A 14,849-nucleotide genomic window follows, 5' to 3' on the forward strand; every position below is an offset into this window, starting at 1 on the left:
CAAACAGGCTTAGTTCCTCGTCGGACAAAGCACTCAGCTCTTCCTGACGATGTCTGACAGAGCATCACACTGGAAAATGAGAAGCCAGGCCGTGGGAAGAGCATGACATTCAATTAGCCACGCCTTCTCTCACACAATGCAGCAAAAACCATTACACTCACCAAGGCATCCTCTCCAAGTCTATTCTCAGGAAGCCACACATACGGGCTTTTCTGAGCACAGAACACATGATAAGAAGTAGTGTTTCCTTTTAAACCCTGAGTAGGCAGTCCTCAGGTTTGAATTCACGACATCAAGCCTGCAGTTCTCTAGTCTGAGAAGAGTGTGGTGTGACCACAGTGCTGAATTCTACATCAAATGACGTCCAAGCTGATGGCTTCTCCTATCCCCCAAAACCTTATCAGTGATGCTGTGTCTCAACCTGCAGGAACTAAGAGGGGAGAGGTGCTGAATATGTTCCCCAGCCCCCAAAAGAATCGATTTACGCAGAAATGGAGAAGCACCAGTGATGACTCTTGGTCTTCCATCCGAAACTGAGATCATCCAAATCCAGATTTAGGACTCTCCTCCTGGAAATCCCACAGACGTGGGGCCACAGGCTCTGGAGCCAGACTGCCCAGACCTGAAGCCTGACCCCACCTGTTATTCTACAGGTGAGCTAGGCGGCTCACTCCCCTCCCTCCCTCAGTTCCAGCGTGTAGCATGGATATGATGGTAGCACCTTCCTGTGGGGCCGCGGGGAGGCGGAGCCAGTCACCGCGCACTCAGCACGCGGAACTGGGCCTGGCGCACAGGGAACACTCCATACACGATAGGCCCTGCTTTCAGAGCCACAGTCAATAAAAGTGCATATAATTCCCACAGAATGGGTACTGTTGGAAATAGGGCGTATCAGCCTTATTTACCACATTTGTTGGATGTATTATCATAAGGCAAGAGTTTCTGCTGGTCTGAACCTAGCCTCAAAATTTTCCCTTTTCTAATAAAAAAAAAAAAGTTCTGAGAAAGGGAATAAATACCTATGGCAGAGTGATTTTCTAAATAAAAACTGTATGTTTCTTAATAGGACGGCAAAAATACTCTTTTTTGAAACCAGTCCTCATAATAATACTCTCAAGGTAAACAAATACACTTTACGTTCAAAGAAATAAATGCAAACATCTCCCCTGCTTACATTTTATTTCAAAAAACGGAGCCCCAAGAGCAGAAAGATGTCAAGGGAAGAGAGGACAAAGTCTGAGGAGAAGCAATGCATTATTTGTCCAAATACAACAGCGACAACAAGACAATCTAGCTCTGCTGCTGTCAGTCTGCTCTCAACTCTCCCACCTGCCTCCCCGATTTCACACACCACAGATGCCCCCAGAACACCTGAGGACTCCTTGTCCTCTTCAGTCGGGCAGTGGCCCACTGCCTGACCAAGAAAGCAAACTCCTAGAAAACAGAGAGTAGTAGCATCTAGGTATTTCAAGGAAACACTACAAATGTTTTTTAAGGCAATGATCTTATTCTAGAGTTAAAACCAAAACCACTTTAATTTTAAAGCCTCTATGAATTCAATGCTATGCTCAGGTCAGAGGATCTAGAAAGAATTAAATGTGAATTTTAGAAAGCTACCGCTCCAAGATGTAGAAACTGCACACTCAGATGCCTAATAACCCATCATCATTCGCTGGGAAACGAACATTCCAGCTCATGTCATTCCACAGGCAGCAAGTCGCACACACAAAGAGGACACCAAGGAAAGCCCGGAGGGGCCGGACACAGAGCCCTAACCATTAGCCAAGCACTGTTCTGAGCACTTTAGACACTGACTCATTTAATCCTCACGACAGCCCACGCGGCGGCTTTCCGCACGTGCCCTCCTGAACCCAGCAGCCCCCACTGTGCACCCACGTGCTGGGTGACAGTCCCCACCACCACCCACAGTGAGGAAAAACCGACAGACCTGAGAGGGAGACAGAAAGTCAGGAAACCCTGCCTCTGGGGGATCCCAATTGAGAAAAGGAAGACATGCTCCCAAAGGCCCAGAGGAAGGGCTCGGGTCATTAATCTGACAAGCGTGATGGATGGAGTGACTGGCAGAGGACCAGGTAGCGGAGTAAGCCAGGGGCGGACCTGCCTTCGCATTTCAAAGGCAGTCCGCTGCTGTCCGGACCCTCTGAGTGAGAAATGATCATTCCATCACAAAACAGAGAAAATTCATTGTACTTTTTTTTTTAATCAGCTTAGAGCAAGATTAATGACAAGTTAGCTTCCAAGTTGCATAATTAATAAGTATTCCCTTTTTATAACTCCTAAGGCCCCTCAGAGCTGAACCTCTTGCAAGACAAATTTGAGGTACACGTGATCTCCAGGCAGCACAAGGGAGAGTTAAGGTCAGGTCAGAGTAACGGCAGAGCAGTACTAGCAGTAGTAACAGTACTAACAGTACTAACAGTAACAGGAGCAGCCTTAGCACCAGCCGCAGCTGCCGCAGTACAGCGCCTGCTGATATTTTCTGGGTGTCTACTATGCACCAGCCACTATTATAAGATCCCTGGGTACGATGAACCTCATTTGATTTCATAAAAAAAAGATGAGGTTATCTCCCTTTAAGGAGACTGAGTCTTGAGGTTGAGCAACCTGACCGAGGTCCCAGAGCTTGAGCGGTGACCCGGGAATTTCAACCAAGCCAGCTGATCCCACAGATTGTCTTCTTAGCAGCTAGACTCTCTGGTGCGGGGTGATGTGAAGCTTTTGTCTACAAAGTTTTTCAGTTGTTATTTGTTTAGCTGAAGCCTTTTCTTCATACTGCCCCCAGCCTGAGGGATATGGGCCGCTTGCTGGAGGAAGGACAAGACACACCAACATAAGGCACTAACTCAGATGGCTCAAGGACAAAAGTCAGCATCAATACTGCTGAGAGCCGGCAGAACAGGGAGGGGGAAGACAGATGGATCAAGAATTGGCCAAAGTTTGGGATCAGCGGATACAAACTACTACATACGGAATAGATACACAACAAGGTCCTACTGTATAGCACAGGGAACTCTATTCAATATGTTGTAGTAGTCTGTAATGAAAAAGAATATGTATATATATAACTGAATCACTATGCTATACACCAGAAACTAACACAACATTGTAAATGAATTATACTTCAATAAAAAGATATAAGAAAAAAGAGAGAGAGAGAATTGGCCAAAGACTGATGAGTCCTGAAGCCAGGCGAGGACTCTGTACTCTTCTCTGCTTTAGGCTGTGTTTGATAACTTCTGTAATAAAAGGCTTAAAAATGGCTTTGACTTGTCGAGAGTTCATTTAGTTTGAGTCATTTCCTTTCATTTGTTTTAGTGGGTTAGACTTTAACATGGTTCAAAATTCAGAATGTTATAAAAGGCGTATTCTAACCAGTCCACCCCCACCGTCATAATCCTTCTAATGTTTCTTTGTACAAACATAGATTATTTCTTCCCTTTTTTCACAAAAAGTGGCAAATTATACACATTGTATTTCACCTTAACCATGCAGCCTGGTGATTTTTTTCCATGTCAGTGTACAGAGAACTTTTCATTCTCCATCGCAGCTGGTGGGTCTTGCATAATGCAGATGTTCCATACACTATACTTAACTGGGACACCTAGGTTGTTTCCAATCTTTTGCGAACAGTGCTTCAAAAAATAAGCTTATGATGTCTGTTTCTGTCTACTGCCCATGTTAGGTGTTGCACTAAGCATTTCTAACATTTATTTTTTAATTGCAACAACCCTATAAACAGGGGTGGATCCAGGTTTCATGAGATATGAAGGTTATACAATTTGAAAGACATCTTTAAAATAGAGAATACAGAATTAGGTATTTAAAATTAAAAATTCATATCAATTCACTGGAGTCTTAAAGATTAAGGTCCTTTCTTTTAGAATCTTTATAGACAGTTTAACAAGAATGCCTAAATAGAAATACCGCCTGATTGCAAACTGGCTTCTCCGCTCCACCTAGAACGCTGCAACTCCCCAAAACACACTGCACTTACAAGGGCCTGAATCCTACGTTTCAATAGCTGTGCAGGAAATCAGTGTCTTCCTGAATGACAGGCCTTATCATCACCATCTCACAGATGGGGAAAATGAGGCTTAGAGATCCAATAATTCGCCCCACGTAGCACAGTGGGCATTGAATCAGGCCTGCTTGATTCCAAAGCCTTTGTGCTTAACTGACACACTGAGTGCCTCCCCAGTCTTAAACTTGACTAAATTTATCTTTTCAAAGGGGAGGGCTGATAAAAAAGAAAAACCATTGCCATTATTAGTTCTCTAAGGAAGAAACATTTGATGTGAAACAAATTCTCAGTTTCCCTTTCTTATTTTCAGAACATCTTTCTCTCCTATTAAAAACAAAGCCCCCCCCAAAAAACCAAAAACCTAAATAAAGGTGCTCTTAAGTGGACCTAACTAAACACAGAGCCTAAGGACAGCACCGTGCTCGGCACACCAGCCAGGGCACCACCTGACAGGTCCTCTGGCACCTACAGAGGCGCAAACAGTGAATCAGAGAGGTGGCTCAAGGCTTGTCCCTTGTTGGGGGTGTGTCTGTTTTCTGCTGAACTCTCACATTTCTAACAATAACCCCAGATCCTCAGATTTGTCTAGAAACAAGACTGGAACCAAAGACTGTGATCAACTTCGTTCTAGTAACTAGATCTGCAAAGACCCTAAACCTATGCCGGAAGGCAGGACTCTTCCACTTCAATTCAAATGTTTCCCCGTACAAATATCGAGATGTTAAACATCTGGGGCAAACTTCATTTTTTCAACACAAGCCAGATTGGTGATTTTTACCAAGGAAGTTGCTGGGATGGGCTACTATTAATATTTAATGCCTGCAAGCCAGAAGGCTAAACACCTGAGGTGACAAAGTTAGTTCAGGACAGGAAAGGACTGTCCAGCCCAAAATGCCCAAAGCAGGGATGGCTGAGACAGACCTTCACAGACAGGGGGTAAAACAAGAGTTGATATGGACATGGCTCCATTTATCCCAGACCCTTCAGGTTATTCTAGGACATTAACAAAAGGAGAGGTTCAGAACATAGAAGCCTTCAGTCTGATGCGCTCACTCGTTTGACCCCAACTGCAGCTCCATGCCCACCAGCTGTCAAGATCCGCCAGGGAGAGTCAGACTTTTAAGAGCAAATAAGCCTTAGAGTTTGAGTTTACAATTCTTTCAACCACCTCTTGAGAAATAAAAGGTTTAAAATTAATGTGTATAAGGTTTTAAATTTTCAAACTCATGCCAAAGCTCTCAAAAGTGCTTCTTGCAGTTACATAAATATCACCACTATTCAATCTGGAAGGTAAAAAAAAACAATAAAATTAAAAGTAAAAATTGTTCTTTATTAATAGGCCATGCTCTAAAATAGCAGTATTTATAGGACGATCTGACAAAGATCTGTCAACACAATAGGAAAACATGTTATACCTCAGACCCTAACATTCTGTAACAGAGCGGCCCAGATACAGTGGTGTCTGTGTATGAACACACACACACACACACACACACACACACACACACACAATGGAATACTACTCATAAAAAAAGAGAAATTTTGTCATTTGCAGCAACATGGATAGACTTGGAGGGTATTACACTTAGTGAAATAAGTCAGACAGAGAAAGACAAATATTACATGGTATCATTATATGTGGAATCTAAAAAACAAAACAAACTTGTGAACATCACAGATATAGAAAACAAACTAGTGGTTACCAGCGGGGAGAGGGCAGAGGGGAGGGACAGTATTGGGGTAGGGGATTAGGAGGGACAAACTATTACGCATAAAATAAGCTACAAGGATATACACTGTACAATATGGGACTATAACCAATATTTTATGATAACTACAAATGAAATATACCCTTTTAAAATTGTGACTCACTATATTGTACACCTGTTACTTACATAATACTGTACACCAACTATAGTTCAATAAAAAAACAAAACAGATTACATGCATTTATTCATTTCCGAAGAATGATTCTACATTCTCTGAAACTGTAACACATCTCTAAACAAATAATGTTTTATCTTTGTCAGCTTTACCTGCTATTTGTACTGAGCCATCCTCACCCAGAAGAATATTACCAGCTTTCAAATCCCTATTAGAAAAAAAATGCAGAATGAGTTGTGGAGTACTAATACTATATTGCATAATTCACTCAGAGAGATTTTAAAACATCATATCATGCAATGTAGCTGTTTGACATAATTATTATTTTATAAATATTAAAACCATATAGATTTAAAAAGCTGTAAGGGCACATTGTGATTTTATAGCTTGCTCCTGGAAAATGGTTAGGATTTTAGTAATAATTTTTTATGTGATGTCATTATCTAGATTCAATAAAAACAATACTGAGTAGATCCTTTATTTTATGTTAGAGTTAGAAATTGTCCACATACTCACAATACTACCATTTTATCAGGAATTAGAGCCCTGTCTGTGTAAAACTGTTCTATTTCCGCTTAAATTTTTCTGTGGTGCAATTCCAAATCAATCCAGTCAGCCTCATAAACAATGGGTTTGATCAATCTCTCCTCTTGGGGAGAGACTGATTATAAATACCAAGTATAATATTCTGTATCTCTTCACAATATAGAAGCTGTGCTGAGCAGTCTTAACACTTAAGAAAAATGACAACTTACAATTTATAAGTTTGATTTCTAAAGTAATATATTTTCTAATTATTGAAAGATATAGTAGATACCATTGAATATACAGTTCACTTGCAGTTCAGGGTCAGGGAATTATAGCATTAGTATTACTGGTAAATGGTTATTTACTTGCAGTCATTCCTAAGAGCCCAAGTAACACTAGACCATTTGAAACATCAGGCACTCATACTCAGTGCTGTTAGGCTACTTCAAGGATTAGCATCTCATGTCACAAGAGAGATGAAATTAGTGCCTCCTTCTTTCTTTCACCACCATGTCAAAAATAATTAACATACTAAATGTCTGGAACATTCTTGCCTATATCAGAAAGTTAGAGATGCTATCTAGTTCAAATGAATATACTTCAAGGGTGATATGTTAACTGATGTTTAATGAGTCCACTCGGTACTTTTTATATTCTGCTTTTATTTCAGTGAAGCAGATTAACCAATCCTGAGGATACCAATATAATTTATCAAAACTTATTCTCTTTGTTTCTTTCTCAAGTACTTTTTTCGCATCTATTTAGCCTTATCTAAGTTAGAAATATGTCAATACCTGCCTACAATATGTGTTTCCTTAATATTCTTTACCAACTAGGGCTAAAGCTACCAACAACTGAATTTAAATATCTCTGTAGAGCTCATACCTGTGAATCTGACCATTTCTGTGTAGATAATCTAAGCCTTCCAAAACCTCTTTAAGGATCGTCGCTATTATTGCCTCTTCCAGAACGCCGTTCTTATGTTCTCCCCGATTGACGATGTATTTTATGATGTCCAACATCGAACCTAAGCGGACAGACAGAAGACTTGAACAACTGTATAAGCACCTTCATGATCTTTCCAGAATAGGGCTCCCTATTTAGAAAACCAAATGAGAACATCAAAATATGTTTCTTACTTATTTAACACAAATCTTCCCAAAGTATACCAACAATTGCACAGCAGCCTGTGATCAGAAACACTAAACCCAAGTTTGCAAGCACACTTCCAGCTGAACTTAATGAGAGGGATTCTGGGTCAGGAACCAGAAGACTGTGCACAGCCACTTCAGTTAGTCCCCTTTCCCTAGATATAAAATCGGTTACAGATTAAAAGGGGGGTTCAGGATGTCTGAACTAAAAAAGGAAGGAACAGGAGGCCAGGAGAAAAGACAGCAGGGAACTGCTGAGAGAAACATACCTCTTCCCTAACCTCTAAGACACAGGTGTGGGGAGAGGAAAAAAAGCATGTTGTCTCTAGACCCCCGCTCATCACCAGAGATGTCTTTCTGTGACTCCAGGCAATCTTCGCTTGCATTTACTTGATGCGTGATGTACTGACTTTTATAGTAAAGAAATAAATATACATGACTTTGTTACCATAAACAGATTAGTATCCTTGGCACTGCGAATTCATGTTTCAACACATGTTAATTAATATTCCAAGCCTCCCGGTCATTTTAAGAGACATAATTATGGGGGGGGGGGTGTCAGCATTGCTGAAGAGTTAACAAATAGCTTACTTCAGGACCTGAATTTGGCTCCGGGCTCTCTCTTACTAAGAGGATTGTGTTTCCCCATCAGAGATTATTATTACACCAGACTAGCTGCTCACTCCTCATTAAGAGATTTGATGTGATAAAATGGTATAGAAAGAAACAAATGCATATTTTTCCCCTCAGAGAGAAACAAAACATCTCTCTATTCATTGACTCTTGAACTTTTGGATCATTTAGAAAAAGATACTTTCAGAAACATTTTATTTTTATCTTATAAGGAAGGATGCACCGTAGCAGGCACTTACGCATTTCTGCTGAAAGAAAAGTGAGGAGGCCACATCTGCCCACATTTCCCCTCACCTGTGGAAACCTGTTTAAAACCTGTTTCTCTGACCTAAAGCCCAGGGAGACTAAACTGGATTGTTTTAAAAAGACAATGAAATTTTCTATCCAGTCCTTAGGAAAGGGCATGGGGGAGGTTTTCAAGCTTAGAAAAGGTTAATTGGGATAAAAATAAAGACGGGAAGTAAAATCCTCAGCTTGAGCAGAGGTAGTGGGGACTAGCCAGGGTCCCAGGTGCCCAGAATCTCTCTTTTCCTTGGAGTGAGTGGACCCCCCCCCAAGGAGAGACTAGGTTAAAATCATCTTCTTAATAAAGCGCTGTCCTCAGCAGAACCAAGAAGCAGCCCTGATACGCAACACTGCAATCGGCTCCAATCGGCTTGCTTTTTCTTTTTTCCTCCCATTCCTCTTTCCCTTTCTAATTAAAAACCAGATGCAGCACTCAAGGATGCCTAACAGGATGGACAAGATGGGGAACAGAACCGAACTAAGCTCTCTCAGGCTCAGCACTGAGACCTACACAAGCAGACCCGCGGCGATCTCACTGCCCTCCTCATCTCCTTGCTGGGCCTCTGCTGGGCCCAAGACAGTTTCTCTTTAAAAAAAAAAAAAAAAAAGGCTCCCTGACTCAGCCTTGGCTGAACTGGGTCTGCAGATAGAAACGAGCTCTACAATATAAACTCTGCTCCGCCAGCTCTGGCTTCGTCTAGGCACCACAAAACGTTCTCCTCCACTCCTAAACCATACTGCATGCCTCAGAAAGCTGATATCCAGGCGGTGACGCCCTGCAAAGAGAACACACGGGAGACGCGGTGGTGCCGGTGGTGCCGGGCGCGGCAATGGAATCACTTGGGCTGCCTCAGCTCCAGTGCTCGGGTCTGCAAGATGCAGTGACGATACTGGGAGCACAGCATAGCTTTTTAGCATGTCCTACAGCCACAAACCCGAGCACCAACAGTAACTTGGTGCATGGCCTTGGGCAAGATGCTTAACTCTCTCGAGCACTTCCTGAAAAACGAGGATGAGGACACCTGCCATTCAAGGGTGCTGTCCAGATTACCTGAAATAAGGTCACTAAATTGCCGGGTACTAGATCCAGCTAAGGAGCAACTGTTCAAGAAAATTAACAGTTATCATGATCCTTCCCTACCAGTCAGTCACATTAAAAGATTCAAGGAAATAAAATATAGGAATGGGAAAGGGCCTTACAAGTTAAATTGCCCACGGTTTCTATAACGTCAGTGATTTGAGGCTAGAGAGGTAATAACTTCCCCTCGCCATGTGCTTTCAATCACGAGGTCCACAATCAGAAACCCCACTGTCCAGTACCATAGCCACCAGCCACCTTTGGTTATTTAAATATAAGCTAATTAAAATTAAACAGAAATTCAGTCCCTTGGTAACACAAGCTACATGTCAAGTGCTCCAGATCCCCATGTAACTAGCAAAAACTGGACAGCACAGCTACAGAGCATTCCCATCACCACCGACTTTTCACAAAGAGCACTGAAACAACTCATTGTATGGCCAGGTGCTAACCACTTAAATAATGTTAAGAATGAAGGCTGTAAAGAGGAAGGACTGGGGAAGTTTTTGGAAGAGTTAGGGCTGGCTGCAGACAGGATGGGGCCTTTCAGGACTTGAGCACACGGAGAAGGACAGACAGACACCCAGAGCAGCACCAGTGATGGCACAGAGACATCAGAGGGCAGAAGGCCTTCAGGGAGTCTCACCCACACCTAGAAGGCTGGGGCAGAAGAGGACACAGATCCTCCAGGAGTTAACCTGAGTTACGAAGGGCTTTGAATAGCGGTGTGAAGAAGTCTGGACTTACTCTCTCGACAAATAACAAACCACGCAAAACTTCCAAGTTCAGGAGTAAGGGGATCAAACAGAAAGTCTTGTTCAATATGCTGACTTGCACAAAAGGAAAAATAAAAAAACCAAGCAAACAAACAACAACGACGAAACCCACTTACCTCCACTTAGTAATTTCATGACCAGCCAAAGTTCATCTTTCACCACAAAAGAGGTGTAATAGGTCACTACGTTGGGATGGCTGCACTGACTCATGGCTTGAATTTCTTTCTATAAAAAAAAGCAAAACATGACACAGTTCCATCGGTTGGAAATCAGGAAGCAGAACACAAATGAACCACATTTGAGTGGCTGGATGACTTTCCTACTTAAAGGCACACCTAAGGGGGGCTGGCCTAAACCCCTACTTCAAGGAAACCACATGAGAGCTAACTCTCTCACCCTCATTATCAACTTGCCAGAATGAGGAAGGCCAGCCACAGGACAGAGGAGCTCAGATAAGCACATGGCCCAGATAACCCCTAATCCTACTCTGCCAGCCCCACAATATGCGATGAATGTGTCCCACCTGAACCAAAGGCTTCAACAGAGAGATAAAAAGGTTGGTGAGCTGTTAGGAAATCTGGGTCCTGGTGCCAACCTGAACTTTAGTGGTTCTTAGCTCCCCTCTCTTCCAAAAAAGGACAAAATTATTTCTGCGTCTCAGAACTTCTGTGATGGCAAATGAAAAAATACATATAAAAATGCTGGAGTATCATTTCCCCAACTATCTTCCCCAATGATACTCCATCCAAGAAAAAGAAAGGTAGGGGTGGGAGCGGCAGCTGGTAAAACAAAATAAGCTGGGGAAAGAAACATCAGATATCGTATCTCACTTTATTTTTTTTTTAAACTTTGTTTTTTTTTTTTTAAGGTTTTTTCCTTTGTGGGGAGGTAATTAGGTTTATTTATTTACTTTTAGAGGAGGTACCAGAGACTGGACCCAGGACTCTGTGCACGCTAAATATGCGTTCTACCACTTGAGCTATACCCTCCCCTCTTACATCTCACTTTAGAAGAGTCTTGGGGAACATTAGTACTGTCAAAGGCTCTGAGAAGTACTGCAATAGAGAAACTGTCATAGTTGAACCCATACCAACAATGCAAGAAAATAATGCTTTGTCTGTCACAGTTTAGAAAACATCACTGGCAGAGAAAAAAAGTTTTATCAGAAGACAAAACAACAAAGCTTTGAAATCAAACAAATAGGCAACCTCAATAAGCCACATTTTTTCTGCAATATTCAAGTTCATGTTGGTTTTAGTTTGCTGTTTTAAGTTACTGCCAGATGACTCCTATAAAACTTCACTCGAATGCTGACCCTCAATCAAAGGCACCAGACCAGTATAACTCACTTTCAAGGTGCTGACCAAAAGCCACAAGAATAACCTAAGTCATCACAGAAACCTCATTAATACTGCTATGTGTTTCCAATGAAATAAAAGAGTATTTATGCATCCTATAAATATTTGCAAGAATGAGTCTCTAGTTAACTTAGAGCTAACTTAAAGTTGTCAACCAAATTGGAATATTCCAATTTGGGCTGCTATCTCTGCATATCCAGTACCACTTAATTCTCAAATTATGAAGAAGACACTACATTTCAGATAACCTGGTCTAAATATGGTGACACGTCACACATACATGTGCCTTAATATACATGTTTATTTAAGTGCTTTTTACCACAGGTACATTCCTAAGAAAAATCCCTAATTTTTCTATTTTCCTTTCGTCATATAACAACACTTGCCCTTCATCATTTTCCTCATCCATTTAACTGGTTACAGGCTTTCTAAATCTAGCACTTTTCAATTCAGCAACTGCCATCCTTAGAACAAGATCTGAAACCTGAGGTCCAGTTTCCATCTGTTTCTGGTGTTAGGTTTTGATACCGTAAGATGCTTCTGAAGGGGACGTGGAACACTGCCCAGGCATTCCTATTTCAAGCCACAGCATCTGCTCGTTGTGGGGACGGCCCACTTTGAAGGCCTGCAGCTTTAGGTAGGGTCCAGTTGACACAGAGGCCCCGCTGCTCACAGGAATGAGAATAACGTTTGAGAGTGTGTGTGTGCCACATTCTCACCATTTTCTAGTCAATGTGCACAAACGCCTCTCTGGCTTTCTAATACCCACTTTCCCATCGTTAAAGCATACAGTTAACCAGTGCTCATATGAAAGGAAATTCTTTTGCATGGAGGCAGAGTTGGGTCAGGGTCTGGAAAAACTATTTTTTTTTTTTAGCCCTTTGCTTTTAGATGGCTGGTATCACTTCCTACCCAGAAGATCAGGTTCTCTGACATCGCAGTGAGCAACTCTGTGTGTGTGTGGGGGCGGGGGGAGATAAACTCTTGTAACTAACCCATGGAGAAACTGTCCTAGAGACCCTATGGATATAACTTATCAAATCCTATTCTTTCAAAATTCGGGGATTTAGAGGTACCAGCTGGGTATTTAAAGGTGTTGAGCACTTAAAAGAAAAAAAAAAGAAGAAGAGCCACAGATACCACTCCTACTAACACAGATCAAAGAAGAGGTGGCCCTGAGACCAGACATGCATCAGTCTGACCCCTCAGGATGGCACTGCACTCCCTCCTGCTGGGCTGGGGGCCCACCCTGTCCCACACCAGCCATTTTACTACACAACCTCTCAAGCGGTAGAGCCTCCAATGTGTGAAGACATGATGAAACTCGCCTTGGGGATAAACATTGGTCACTCTGCCTTGTGATGTGACATGTGCTAACTATCATTAAACCCCTCATACTGAGTAGTATTTCCATAAATGGGATAGAAATACACCTTTAAAAAGGAAGAAAGAGGTGTTCTGGCCTACCCAACCCTTAATTTAGTCTATATATAAACCTGTTGCTGAGTTGCCTTTTTGAGGTACAAAATGTATACACTGCTGACCCCTGAACAACACGGTAGTAGGGGTGCCCACCCTCCGTGTAGTCGAAAATCTGCCCTCAGTATCCAAGCTTTGGCTGCTCCGTATGCAAAATTCTGCACCCTTGGATTCAACCAACCACAATCCTGCAGTATTACAGTATTTATTACTGAAAAAAATTCACATATAAGGGGACCTCCACAGTTCAAACCCATGTTGTTCAAGGGTCAACCGCATTTCTACTTCTACTTTGGTCTGAATGTTTGTGTCCCCCAAAATTCCTAAGTTGATGGCATCAGGAGGCGGGACTTTTGGGAGGCCATCAGGTCACGAGCCTTCATGAATGAGATTAGTGCCCTCATAGAACAGACCCCAGAGAGCCAGCTCCCCCTTCTGCCACACGAGGAGGCAGTGAGAAGCCTGCAGCCTGGAAGAGCGCCCCCTCCCAACCATGCTGGCACGCTGGCCTCAGACTCCCAGGCTCTAGAACTGTGGGAAGTAAGTTTCTATTGTTTATAAGCCATGCCACCTGTGGCATTTCTGTTCTAGCAACCTGGACAGATTAAGACAAATTTATATATTTTTTATACTTTGAAAAATATAACTGTCTCTTGAATCAAATATTCTTTCCACAGAACTACTCCCCCCACTTCCTTTTAACACAGTGATGATGGCTGCTATTGGAATCCTTCCTCGGTCACAATCCATCAACTAAATTAAGCTTTTCCCAGTGCCCCAACTTCACTCATATGGATAGGCAAAGCCATTTATACCCAAACATATTAGCCCTAAAAGTGACAGAAGTATCACCCAAAGATGAGTAAATGGATTTTTTTTAAAAAACCTTTCTATCCAATTCTTCCTACAGAATGAATGGGTTCCAATACTCTATTCCCTCAGTTAGGACACAATCCACAGAAGATGCGTGATTTAGAGCACTGCGTCTCACACTTGAATACGCACACAGATCACCCGTGGACCTTGTGAAAATGCAGATTCTGATCCAGTAGGTCCGGAGTGGGGCCTGAGAGTCCACATTTCTAAGGGGCTTCCCGCTGATGCTGATGCTTTGGGTCCAGAAACCAGATTCCGAGCGGCAGAGTGGCAGAAGGCAGGCAGAGGCACTGGGTGGGTGGAGGGGGTGTGAGAGGAAGGAGCACGGGAGGCTGGCGGCAGCGAAGGTACCAGGGTTGGAAGGTGTAGGAGAGCCGGCCTGGCAGCACCGCCTCGCTGAGTGAGCCCTCGCGAGAGGGGCAGGAGGCAAAGCTGGAAATCCAGGGGACTGTGGGATTAAAGCAGTTTGAATTTCACAACTACAGGAAAGGGTAAAAAAATCAAAAGGAGAGAAAACCATGAAGTCAATGTAGGAAGAACTCACAGGGCCCTGAAATCCAGGCAACACATTTGCCAAAACTGTAGTCAAGGGATCTAACACGAGGGCTCCCTTGGAAGTCTAGCGAAATGAGACCTGGACACGGCGTCAAATGCCAGACCAAGCTACGGCACTGAGCTCGACGCTCCCTGTGGCTTGGAGAGCTGGGTCTGCCCCTGCAGCTTCATCTGAAACACAGCACAAGTGACATTTCCCAAGAG

At 42.8% G+C, this 14,849-nt stretch overlaps 1 protein-coding gene across 2 annotated transcripts in view; it reads right to left on the minus strand.

Moving 5' to 3' along the window:
- Positions 1-14,849, minus strand: part of STK39 (serine/threonine kinase 39) — a 252,102-nt gene that overhangs the window by 173,017 nt on the left and 64,236 nt on the right. For both annotated transcript variants that reach the window (XM_074363833.1, XM_074363834.1), the window contains exons 3-5: positions 10,494-10,602; positions 7,340-7,481; positions 6,079-6,134 (exon numbers count right to left, since the gene is read on the minus strand). In XM_074363833.1, coding sequence (XP_074219934.1) covers positions 6,079-6,134; positions 7,340-7,481; positions 10,494-10,602 — 307 coding nt within the window. The remainder of the gene's footprint in view (positions 1-6,078; positions 6,135-7,339; positions 7,482-10,493; positions 10,603-14,849) is intronic.

Source organism: Camelus bactrianus, chromosome 5 (genome assembly GCF_048773025.1).
Source record: "Camelus bactrianus isolate YW-2024 breed Bactrian camel chromosome 5, ASM4877302v1, whole genome shotgun sequence".
NCBI classification, from domain to species: domain Eukaryota; kingdom Metazoa; phylum Chordata; class Mammalia; order Artiodactyla; family Camelidae; genus Camelus; species Camelus bactrianus.